Source organism: Nelumbo nucifera, chromosome 5 (genome assembly GCF_055504915.1).
Source record: "Nelumbo nucifera cultivar China Antique chromosome 5, China Antique-T2T, whole genome shotgun sequence".
In the NCBI taxonomy this organism is placed as follows: Eukaryota; Viridiplantae; Streptophyta; class Magnoliopsida; order Proteales; family Nelumbonaceae; genus Nelumbo; species Nelumbo nucifera.
The window spans coordinates 74,831,796-74,845,238 of NC_142653.1; the positions used below are offsets into that span (position 1 = coordinate 74,831,796).

Genomic DNA, 13,443 nt, shown 5'->3' on the forward strand with positions numbered 1-13,443 from the left:
TGAGGTTGGTGAGGGGTAGAAACAATCTGGATAATAACCTAAACTGTGTGAACTATGTTAGGATGAGTCATAGTAAAATAAATGAGAGACTCCACAAAATGTCAATATATAGTGATCTCTAGAAGCAATGAACCTTTTGACTTAGATAAGTTAACATTCAACTCCAAAGGAGTATTGACTTGCTTGTCATCAATAAGACTAACAAGTTTGACAAGATTAGAAGCATACTTGTGTTAACAAATGAAGTATCCTCGATCACTATGTTGGACTTCAAGTCCTAGAAAATAGGCAAGAGATCATAAGTCTTTCCTATGAAAAGAGCTATAAAGAAGAGACTTAAGTTCTTGAACTCCTTCATCATCCACAGTTAACAACATATCATCAACATACAATAGGAGAATTATAATACCCTAAGGCCTTCTATGGACAAAGAGAGTGTGATAAGAGGAACTATGACTATATCTTGCTACAACAACATCTTTGAATTTCTCAATCCAAGATCAGGGAGTCTATCTAAGATCATATAATGACTTCTTTAGTTGGCTGATAAGAGAGGGATCACTACAATATCTTGGAGAGGGTTTTATATACACTGTCTCTTTTAATTGACCATGAAAGAATACGTTTTTCACATCCAACTAGAAAATGGACCAAGAATGCAATAGACAAAACCAAGAGAACATGAACTGTAGTAATCATAGCAACCAAGGCAAATGTTTCTTCATAATTAATACCATATTCCTTTGTGTATCCCTGAGCAATAAGACAAGCTTTATATCTATCAAGAAATCATCATGCTTCAACTTAATAGTGTAGACCCACTAGCTCCCAACAAGACAAGCATATGTGGGTGTAGACACAAGATTCCAAGCGTCATTCTTATATAAAGCATGAATTTCTGCATCTATTGCTTCTTTCTATTGTGAACTATTAATGGTCTACTGTATAAGTGAGGAATATCTATGGAGGATAAAATAGCAGACAAGGAGATATGGTTTGAAAGAAAACCATAGTGGTTGAAGATGAAAGGAACTAAAGTGGGATTTGGTGGATAGGTTTCTAAAGAGGGAGAGTTACTTATAGGAGCAATAGTAGGATGATGGTCTAACCTGGGAGGAAGGGGGTCATGGGTGTAAGATATGGAGCATGTATTCATTTATGAGAGAAGACTAAGAGATCCTTTACAGCAATTAAAGGAGAAACATCTTGTGAATCAAATTTCTGCAAAATGGAAACATATGGTGCAAACAATCTAGCAACTCCAACAAAAATTAGATATGTTCAAGGAAAATAGCATTACAAGGGAGATGAATATGATGACTAGATGGATCATAACATAGAAAGTCCTTATGGTTAGGACTATATCTTATAAAGGCATACATAGAATATTGAGCAAATAGCTTATAGAACTCACGAGAAAGAAGTTGAACAAAAAAATATACATACTATACAAATCTTAAGAACAACCAATCAATTTCTGAAAGTGAGATATATACAAAGAACAATAGAAGGAACATAGTTTATCAAAAGCACTATGTACTTGCTACCTTTACCTAGAAAGAAGATGAAGCATGAGACTCCTATAGTAAGGTCCTCACAACACTAAGTACATTTTGTTCTTACACTTTGCCACTCCATTTTTCTGAGTATTTGGATAGCTTTGTTGAACTTGTATTCCAAGGCTCTTTAGATATATTAGATAATCTCCGTTAATGTGTGGCCTTGAATACGTACAAAGAATACACACATATGATTGAAATCAAACTTGTACCTTAGCATAAAATAGCCAAAATGTTGGATAAACTTTTGACTTGTATAAGAGAAAGTAAATCCATGTGTACCTAGTATAGTTAATAATAAACAATACAAAATACCTATATCCCATATGAGAAATAATAGATCAAATTCAAACATCACTATGAATAATTTCAAATGGAGATATAGGATGTTCAGATGTGTAACGAAAAGAAAAAGTATGACTCTTACTTAAATAGCAAGAAACATGTGAATTAACAAAGTTTGTAAAGAAAGAATTTTTTATAATAAGACAGGAATCAAACAAAAACTTTTAATTTGCTAGAATGTGGATGACCCAAACATTTATGCCATAAATTTTAAGCATTGTTTCTTTGACCTAAAACAAAACTAGAACCACTAATTAAAATAAGTTGATGGTGTTGTTATTTGGGACTTCTTGAATTCTAATGTAAAAGGACGGCCTAGCCTATGCCCCTTCCCTTTCACCTTTCCATTGTACTAATCTTGAATAAAACAACCATCATGAAAGAATATGAGAATATGACCATCAACAAATTAACCAACTAAAATCAAACTAGTGGTAAGGTTAGGAACAAAAAATGTATTGATAAAAGGAAAAGGGAGTAGTGGGCGAGATCCTAAGAGACAATTCATTACTATCAATAATTTTAATTTTTCACCATTGGTAGTAAATAACATTATGATTATTATGGGATTTAGTAAAAGTGCTACAAGGTTTAAGGTAGGTTCTTATCATATAATTTGTAGCTCCAAAATCAATGATTCAAATGAAAGGAGACGAACAACAACTAGAGAACTCACCAAGCCAATAGCAACGAAAGTATAAAAAATAGTAAAAGATACCAATTATTGAATCTTTTCCTCATCCATTGGTCTAGAAGATTCACCTTTAGTAGAAGAGACATCAATGATCCGTCCCTCAATTGCTTAATATGCACGTAGCTATTTCTTACTTTGAGTACCCTTGGGTGGTCAAATGAGATAGTCTAAAATAATGTGACCATGTTGTTTGCAATAAGTGCAAACATTCTTCTTCTTACAATAGGATGCAATGTGCCCAAATCCCTTATACTCATAATATTGTATTCCGAAGAAGTACTTACTAGTTGATTTCTTACTCCTTTGTGCTATAAAAGCAATTTCAACCCCAGAGTCTATTAATTTCCCATAAATGTAGTTAAAATTCTAGTATCCTCCCTTAGTTGTTTTTCCATCACTAACTCCAAATCAGGAAGAGTTCCTTTAATCATAATATTAGATCTTGTTATCTCATAATATTTTTACATCTTCTTATCCCCTTAGCAAAAAGCAAATATTTTAGATTTAATTTGATATTGTCATGACATATTGGATGGAGAAGAAAACATTCTCCAAATAAGCATGCATCTCATAAATTGTTTGCATTCTTCTCATAGGTACAATAATATGGGACACTATCGAATTAAGAATCCAAGAGACTAGTTTCCCATTATCCATCTTCCATTGTGCAAAAGCCTTGGTTTTATATTCACTTGATTTGGTAACTATCCCATTTAAATAACCCCTCTATGCCTATTTCTTCAACAAAGAAATCAAAATGAACCTTCCACATGCTATAATTAGTTCCATCAAACTTCATTAAATAATATCAACATTGTCAATCATTTCAAAGAATAAACAAAATCCAGAAACAGGATGACAACACTAAAATGGATGCTAAAATCGAGAGAAAATGAGTAATTAATCACCAAACTTGATCAAGGACCTATTTAGGCATGAGGAAGGATAATCCACCGCTGAAAAAAAAAGAGTTTTCCAAGAAAAAGCATAAATAGCAAAGTTTAAGAGTTGATGATCCCAAAAAGGAAAATTAGAGGACTCCCAACTCAAAGAAAGGATCAAAATCCTTCTAAGGTTGCATTTGATTCCTTATTTTTAAGAACTTATCTCCTTTTTGTAGTTAAAATGTCTCTATGAACATTGAGTTTTTAATTGAAAAAAAAAAAAGAGATAAGTCCTTAAAATAAGGAATGCCAAATGCAACCTAAAATCAAATTAAAACTTCAAACTGATGAAGAAAATATCAAAAGTAGGCCAGAGCAACACAAACTCTAGAATATTAGGCCATACCAATCAGTCAATTAGGAGAAAATAAAAAAAAAAAAACAACCTGTTGGATGTCTTTTCTAGGAAACACAAAGAGAGGCAAAAAACCTCCTATTTGTCATGACCAATTTTGGAAGGAGTACATAAGCACCTAGAAACACCCTTGGCAATTGGGATGTGCAACCAATAACAAATCATGTGCCTTAAAATGAATAGGGGTGTTTTTGCTAAAGTAAACCTTTAACTTATGGAAATTAATGTTTTAACCAAAGGATCTACAAAAACCATCAAAATGGGTGACTAGTTGGGCTGTGTTAGTGACATCAACCATAGAGAAGAGAATACAATTGTTTGCAAACATGATATGTGAGAGAGTGGGGGGAAACTTGGCTAGGGAGGTACCCTTCAAAGGACTTTCTTCCACATCTTTGTTGATGAGATTAGATAACCCCTACATGACCATTAGAAAGATATATGGGGAGAGGGAACACTTCCATTGATGAGAATAGAGTATGTGACAGAAGATATAAATTTCATAATTAGCTTGGTCCATTGATCTAAAAAGTCCATTCCTTGCATAATTTTTTCAATGAATTTCCACTCAGCCTTGTCATTATCTTAGTTTATGTCAATCTTGATTATCATATCATAGTAATTATCTTTTGGTTCTCAATTTAAAAAATGAAATGCTTCATTAGAGATATAGATACTATTTGAGATTTGGCACTCTAAAATGAAAGCATTCTAGGATGTATCAATAAGACCATCAAGACAAGGCTTGAGCTTGTATTCTAAAACTTTTAGCAAAAAAGTTAATAACATTACATAGGGCAATAGGATAAATGTTAGTAATTGATTCAAGGGTCTTTGATTTCGATACAAGGCAGATAAATGGATGATTTAAATCGTCAACTAATGACTCTACATTGAACATGTGAGCGGCAACCTTAGTAATATCATTGCTTAATATGCTCTAACAATGCTTGTTGACACCCCATTTTTGCGTTCTTCAGTCTTTCTATAATATTTTGAGTTTCAAACATGCTTTAGCTAACCTCGGGGTCGACCTGGGGGTATTTTTGGAATTTTATAAAAGTTAGGGCTTCAAGCATCCAAAATGATAGGTACATAGAGACCAAAAAACCAAACCCAGTGACACCAATATCACTCCAATCTGACACTGTTTACCCCTTCATCTTTAGACCCAAAGCCGGAACCGATTCCGATCGTCCGATTAAAGTCATTTTGACCCTAAACCACATTTCACACCAAATCAGAAATAATACAAAACTATAGGTACGTAGAGCTCGAAAAACCAAACCTAATGACACCAATATCACCCAAATCCGACACTGTTTACCCCTTCATCCCAAGACCTGAAGCCGGAACCAATTTCGATCGTCCAATCAGAGTCATTTTGACCCTAAACCACATTTCACACCAAATCAGAAATCCAAGACCATAAGTACGTAGGGCCCAAAAGTCCGAATCCAACGACACCAAGATCACTCGAGTCTGACACCATTTACCCCATCATCTTAAGACCCGAAGCCAAAAACCGATTCCAATCGTCCGATCAGAGTCATTTTAATCATAATCCACATTTCACATAAAATCCAAAATCCGAGACCATAGGTATGTAGAGCCCAAAAATCTGAATCCAACAACACCAAGATCACTCGAATCTGACACCGCTTACCCCTTCATCTCAAGACCCAAAACCGAAACCGATTCCAATCGTCCGATCGGGATCATCTCTTATCCTAAATGCTAACCCCCATAAAATCTGATATCTAACCTTATAGATGGATAAATCTCGAAATTCTGAGTCCGACGGTACCAAGATTGTCCAATTCCGACACTGTTAGCCCCTCCATCTTGAGACCCAAAGCTAGACTCGATCTGGGCCCTCCGTTTAGAATCCTTTTCACAATAACTTCGAACCTAGGGCATTCCACAACCCAAACTTCCTCTCAGCCTCTAGAAACATCTTAAAAATCTAAAGATTTGACCAGCTATAGCTTCCAATCAATCAAGCCAATCACCTAAACTTGGAATGTCTAGTTTAGGTAAATTGGTGAAATATTTCACTCTTTGTCTTGATTGATTAAGAGAATCTCTCACAAAGCTGTCTTGACAGCCCATTATCTCAATCAATCTCCCTCCAAAAACCATTCAAACATCAGCCATTGATCTCCCTTATCTTTCATTTCAGCCATCCATTCCCCTCTCAAAAAATCTATAAATACACACAAGAAAGCCCTTTTTCACATCCAAGACACACAAGAAAGTCTAGAGAACTTACAATCACAAGTGTGGAGAATACCCCCTTTACGTCCCAAGTAGCGCCAAGCCCCCCCACCACGTCCAAGACATGTCTTCACTCTCCCTCTCCCTATCCCAAACTTCCTAAGCCTGAAGAATGCTATTCCCGTACTCTTGCCCTTGCCCCAATCCAATTTGAAGCAAGAAAACTTACTCGGGTTGTAGTCATATTCATGAAGAGGAAGCTGAAGCTTGTCTGAATTCTACGAAATGGTGTAAGGAGCTTGCAGATTTCCAGCAGCATTTCATATTTATTGGGCAACATTCCACATTCAAAGATAATATGCTTGGAACAAGAAGAGTTCTGTGGCGAGAAGAATCTATGCGGCGCCTCTCCTTCATCTCTGGAATGCGTTAACAAGTTAGTATAAATGACATCTTACTCAATTCTCATGCTGAAGCCTCAAAGTAGAAATGTATGTCTATGAAAGCTTCCACTGCACTTCTTATCGAAAATTTTCAGATTTTATTATCATGAGTATGACAATCTTTGAAATAGTTAATTCGGTCTGTTAATTGCATTAAAAAATCTCTATTACAGTGGTTTTGATCATCTCTATCCTTCTGTCTACTTTAGAACTTCCTCTAGGTGCTTCATCTTAATTTGGTATTTGTTATAATTAATTTATAATGGATAGATCTCCATACTCAAGTTTTTTTAGATTAACTTTCTTAGGTACCGATATTTTTCTTAGTTTTCTCCATTAGAGATGTTAAAAGCAATATAGGATCTTCTCATCACATCATATTAGTGATTAATTTATTTTGTTTTTTTATATTGCATGGTCCCATCATTCCCATCCTTTTCAATATTTCAATTTTTTTTTTCTGTTTTCTTTTCTCATAAGCTCAATCACTTTAGCATTTTTTATAGATCTCCACTTGTTAACTTTGCTTGACATTTGTGAAGCCCAATAGACCGCTTAGAATTCCACCTTAATACCCAACTCATTTAACAAATCCCCCCCCCCATTCACCTGGGCATTAGTCTCTTTTTTTTGGCATATCTAGCGGGCCATTTAATTCATTTACTGTTTTAGGTTTTCGTTACATTGATAATTGCCTCATGTCCCTTTTCATATTAATGTTTGATTATCTTGCCTTCTTTGGTTCTCTTTTTATAGATAACTTTTAATCTTTCTTCCGATGTTCCATTTATATTTAAGTTTATTTTTTTAGTTGATAATCACTGATTTACTATAGTTAACTTTTCTTCTTTTTTGTCTTCAATTATTTGATTTTCCTAGTCATTAATTGATAGTTTTTTTTTGTTTGTGAAAATTAGTGTGTGGTAATCTTTTTATTTTAAGCCCAAAAATTGAAAAATCTTCTTTGGAACATTAGTGAAGTAGAGGCCGGTTCAATCAGGCGTGTGTGGAGTGCCTAATTGAGGGCTTTTATAGGGGCGTTCTTGTTAGGTCGGGCATAACCGCCACTGGGCTCCTGTCACAGCCGTTACCTGTCAGGGCTGCGCAGGTGGCCGTTGTGACGTACTTCTCACCTGGGTGAGTGACACGTCTCCAAAGTGGCAGGCACGCCTCCGCCTGCTGAGAGACGTGGACACAGATTGTCGAAAGGACAGGGACTGCGCTGTCATTAAGGGATGTGGCGCAGTCCGATCGGTACGGCCTGTCAGATAGAAGCTTCTTGAGGAATGCTCATGCGGCTCATTCATGAGCTACTTTGTAGCGAACTCGGAATACTTCAGGATTACCCTTAATAGAATTGGCCCTTGGGATGACTTGTCTGCTTGGGAGCTCGGGCGGGCTAGTTCCCCTAGCTCACGAGTTAAAGTTGCCTCGGAGTATCCCTTCAAAGGTAGCTCGGGGAACCCGGAGCTCGCGTTGTGGCGATCTCCTCCTTTTGTGAGCTACAATGTAGCGAGCTGCTTTATGGGCCCGTCACTTGGTCGCACTAGGCTACAATGCTGAGCTGTCGCTCATGCTGAGTCAGTGTCCGCGTGTCACCGTTTCATAGGTCGGGTCAAATCGTCCTCCATCAATTATTATTAATATCATCATCATCATTATTATTATTATTATTATTATTATTATTATTATTATTATTATTATTATATCCATGCAATACATGGGTCACAATAGACTCGTACAATACATGCATCGGGTTACACAAACTTGTCTTTTCAAAATCAGGTTTACTGAAAACGGGTCATAGTAGATTTGTATTGATCGTCTTCTTTGCTTGGACAGTAAAACGGGTCATGCGTCAACTCAATTATTTTTTCATTATTTTAATCTTTTTAGTTGTTTTTATAAACTTTTCTTTTTCAAAAATTTATACATTTGTTCACAAAAAATAAGAGGTTTGACCTCCTACCTGATGTTTGGAAGTGTTTGAAAGTTGGATGAAAATCTAAATCACTAAAATATAGCTATAGTCGGTACAACTAAAACATTTGCAACCTAGAAGAGTTTGAAACTTAGAAGGGTTTGAAACTTGGAAAAGTTTGAATATGCTCAACCAAAAAAATACCTTCAAGGTTGAAAAACCTGCAACTTTTAAAGAGATTGGAACTTGGAAGAAAACCACCAGTAAAAAATGAGATGACAAGAGAACGAAAGGAGGTTGTGTAAACCTGAGATGGTTAAAACATTTGAAACCTACAATGGCTAAGATGTTTGGTACATGCAATGGTGTCTTTAGTTTCTTAAAGGTGTGAGAATTGGGTTTAAGATGTTTGAAAGAGAAGAATGAAAGAGTGTAAGAGTTGAGACGTTTGGTCTCCTAAAAGTGTCTTTGGGAACCCATACGTAATGGTATGTTCAACTTGAATTTTACCAAATCAACATTGTTTAACAAAATAGTGGGTTTTTAGGAAATCTAGAAGACTAGAATTATAAATAGAGCAGAGTCACAATTTGAATGGTTCAACCAATGTGGGTGGTTAAACCGTTCAATCAAGGAACCGAAAGGCATTTCATTTTTTTTAATCCTAGTTTTTATATTTTTAAACCTAAGACCTTAAACTTATACCTATAAGTGCTAAACCATTATTATATCATTGATTTTATGAAATTTTGCAACTCACGATCAAACTGTTTGACCCAATGATCAAACCATTTGACTTGTGACCTGACATACATTCTAGTTTTGTTTTTGGTCCAAGTCTTAAAACATTGGATAATTCAACTATCCAAGTCAATGACGAGTTGAAAACATAGAATAAAACAACATAAAAATTAGAATACATTTATATTCCATTCAAAAATGATAAACATTAATTGACCATAGTAAAAATAATTTACTGCTTAAATAAAATAAAAATAATTATTAATTGTAATTATTGATATAATGTTTTTATAAGATACTAAAAATAAAGTAATTCATAAAAAGTAATAAGATAAATTAAAAACTAATATCCATTTAAAATTAACATAAAACTAATACAAAATTATCTAACAATTATTAGTTGATAATTAATTTCTACTAATTTAAAACCAGCTTGAATTCCACTAAAAATAAAATCATAATATAATTAATTAAAGTTAGTAAGGATTAGTAAAAATAAAAATAATAAAATTTTATTAATTTTAAGTATAGTTTAATTAATTTAAAATCAATTTAAATTTCATTTAAAATAGGAAAAATTATAAAACCTCCCTAGGCTTTCCAACAATCCTATGAACGTCCCCTATGTTTTGACCTTAAAAAAATCTCCCCATATTGTTTTGAAAAAAAAGATGCAAATACCTCCTTAGCATTTCAAATGTAAAGTGGTGATGTAATGCAATATATAGTTTTTAAATATTAAATTTACCCATCAACAACTTCATTTAGTTGTAAATTTATTAAAATACCTTGTAAAAAGGATTTTTCTCTTTTACTTCACTTCAACCTTTTGACCTTAATTTGTCTACGAAGAATAGAGAGAATTACTCTTTAAAAGTTGTTCAGTAAAATAAATTAGTGGAGAGTGAAGTTGGAATTAATAATGATAAGTGTATTTTGATAAATTTAGCATTTTTATTATCGAAAAGCTTAGAAAAAGGAGGTATTTACACTTTTTTTATGGTTTTTGATAAGATCAAAACCCAAGGGTGATCCCTTTATATAATTGTTATAAGAGGAGGGTTTTTATAATTTTACCCAAACAATAATATAAAACTAATAACAAATCAATAAAAATTAAAAATTTATAATGTTTGAAAAATTGGAAATATCATATTGAATAAATTAAACATAACCCAAAAAATGATGTTTGAAAAATTGGAAATATCATATTGGCTCCTTCCTCGATTTTTCTTAATAAAATCCGTGTATAGCACGGGTCTCGACTGTTTTCAGTCCATTTTTCTCGCAGCCGTTGTACTCCGTACTCTTAAAGAAGGGATATCAGTGCGAGGGCGAGGGTTTAAGGAGATTGAGTGGTTTTAGTCGGCATTTTGAGGAGAAACGAATCAACGAACAAGTAGACAAGCTACCATGTCGAGAAAGAGATCTGTGCTTCGTGCAGTCAAATCTGTTGCAACTACTCTTTCCAAAGTACACTCCTCCTCCCACCTTCAATTGAGCTCTTCCAATGGCTTCGTGGATTCCATTAAAACCCTACCTTTAGTGAAGCAAATCAGCACCAATGCCACCGAAATAGCAGATTTTCAAGCAGAGCACCATGGCACCAGAGAAAGCGCTAACGCTGTTGGTTTTCAGCATAAATTTACTGGGTATGGGTCTTTCAGAGAAACTTCGTTTGATTATCATAGCAGTGCTAATGGGTTTTACGGAGATGGCTCTAGAGAGTTCCAGCAGGGTTCTGATGGGTTTTACAAAGAAACACAAAAGCCTAGGGAGTTTCAGCAGAACCCTAGCTCTGGTGGGTCTCATGGGAGAAATCCTAGCTGGGTTCAGAGCAATGTAAATGAGTACTACGGAGAAAAACCCAGTCATAACTTAGATGGATCTTATAGAGAATGCCCTGGTGGTGTTTACGGGGAAAACCATGGACAGAATCCCAACGGATTTTATAGGGAAAACCCTAGAGAAGAAGAATTTCAGCCGAACCCTGTTGAGCAAAACAAGAACTTCAATGGCTTTTACAGGAAAGACTTTCAACAGTTGGCAACGAATCCTACTGGATTTTATTCAAAGAGTTCTAATACACTTCAGCAAGGCCCAAGTGGATACTACGGACAAAATAATTATCAACAGAATTTACATGGGTCTCGCAGGGAAGATGTTAGAGAAACTCAACAGAAGCCAACCGGGTTTTACCAAGGAAGTCCTTCAACATATCAGGGGAGTGGTGGTCCTTCCTACAGATCAGATTTTGGAGGCTGTCAGCAGGGTCCAAGTGGGTATTACAGACAAAGTGTTGGAGAGCACCAGCAGAGCTCAAGTGGATTTCAAGGAGAAACAACTAATCTTCAAGGGGTTAATAGTTTGAAACCTGAAGGTGGGTCAGTTGAAACTGCTGAAAGTAGTCAGTATAGTGGTACTATTGAGGAATTGGATGATTTATGCAGAGAGGGTAAGATGAAGGGAGCTGTAGAGGTTCTGGGTTTGTTGGAGAAACAACACATTAATGTTGACTTGGAAAGGTACTTGCAGTTGATACAAACATGTGGAGAGTTTAAAGCTCTTCAAGAAGCAAAAGTTGTTCATGAGCATCTCACAAGATCATGGGGGCATGTCAAAGTAAGTATTAATAATAAGATCCTGGAGATGTATTCCAAGTGTGGTTCCATGTCTAATGCATATGAATTATTTGAAAAAATGCAAGAGCGAAATTTGACATCTTGGGACACCATGATTTTCTGGCTTGCAAAAAATGGTCTTGGAGAAGACGCCATTGATATGTTCACTCGGTTCAAGGAAGCAGGATTGAAGCCAGATGGTCAAATGTTTATTGGAGTCTTCTATGCTTGTGGTGTCCTAGGTGACATTGATGAGGGCATGTTGCACTTTGAATCAATGAGTAAAGATTATGGTATCATGCCCTCCATGGACCATTATGTGAGTGTGGTGGAAATGCTGGGAAGTACAGGATATCTGGATGAAGCTATGGAGTTCATAGAAAAGATGCCACTTGAGCCTAGTATAGATGTTTGGGAAACCTTGATGAATCTTTCTAGGGTTCATGGGCACATGGAACTTGGGGATCATTGTGCTGAGCTTGTTGGGCATTTAGATCCCTCTCGCATGACAGATGAATTGAAGGTAGGCCTTGTGCCAATAAAACCTTCTGATCTTGCAGAAGAAAAAGAGAAGAAGAAATTGTCAGCACAGAACCTCCTAGAGGTTAGGAGTAGGGTCCATGAGTATAGGGCAGGAGATACATCCCACCCAGAAAAGGATAAGATTTATGCACTGCTGAAAGGAATGGCCACGCAAATGAGGGAGTCTGGTTATATACCTGAGACTAGGTTCGTGTTGCATGACATAGACCAAGAAAGCAAGGAGGATGCCCTTCTTGCCCACAGTGAGAGACTTGCTGTTGCTTATGGCCTCATTAGCAGTGCAGCTCGTTCCCAAATTCGCATAATCAAGAATCTCCGTGTTTGTGGGGATTGCCATAGTGCATTGAAGATAATGTCAAAGCTCGTTGGCAGGGAATTCATCATCCGAGATGCCAAGCGATTTCATCATTTCAAAGATGGATTATGTTCATGCCGAGATTTTTGGTAAACTTGAAAAGAAAAAAATGAAAAAGAAAAAATTGAGAAAGAAATTTAACTGAGTAATTTATCAAACCAGATTGCAGTTTTTCCTTTTTTTCAAGGAGAAAGTGGGTTCCCATGTGTTATTTTTTGTTCCTCCAGTCTAGGTTGGAATACTTACTGATAAGATGATAATTTTAGTCGTCCTTTCATTAAAGGAGGTTTTTTTTCTTTTTGTTTTTCTTTATCAGCCCTTTCATCAAAGGAGTTGTTTGAATTATTATAGAAACTGACTACTAGTTATAGATTCTTTTTTTTTTTGATGAATGTACTAATTATAGATTCTTATGTGTATGTTCATGATAAGTTGTTGAATATGATTGGGTCTTTTCGAGTTGTAGTTTAGGAAATAGGTATCTAAAGCATCTTGGAGGAGTTATATTCTGCCTGAACAAGGGTTTCTTTTCTGCTTCAATTTCTTATCCTATTTATTACCAAGGTTGAAAACCCGTTTTTCTTTGTAGACAAACATGAATAACATCCACACAATAGATGTTTCATTACAATCAGTAATTTAGTACTCCAAATTCAAGAGAAAACAACATCCCTCGTCATTTGGCATAACCGGAAAATATGCATT

General features: G+C 35.4%; 1 protein-coding gene across 1 annotated transcript; it reads left to right on the forward strand.

Moving 5' to 3' along the window:
* Positions 1-10,491: 10,491 nt before the first annotated feature.
* LOC104593962 (pentatricopeptide repeat-containing protein At4g32450, mitochondrial-like) lies at positions 10,492-13,180 on the forward strand. Its single transcript, XM_010254086.3, has one exon. The coding sequence runs from the start codon at positions 10,633-10,635 to the stop codon at positions 12,829-12,831; it is 2,199 nt and encodes a 732-aa protein (XP_010252388.1). The 5' UTR covers positions 10,492-10,632; the 3' UTR covers positions 12,832-13,180.
* The last annotated feature ends 263 nt before the right edge of the window (positions 13,181-13,443 follow it).

What these genes read in the sequence shown, in the direction of transcription:
- LOC104593962 (XM_010254086.3), top strand. Translation starts at nt 10,633, where the DNA reads ATGTCGAGAAAGAGATCTGTGCTTCGTGCAGTCAAATCTGTTGCAACT.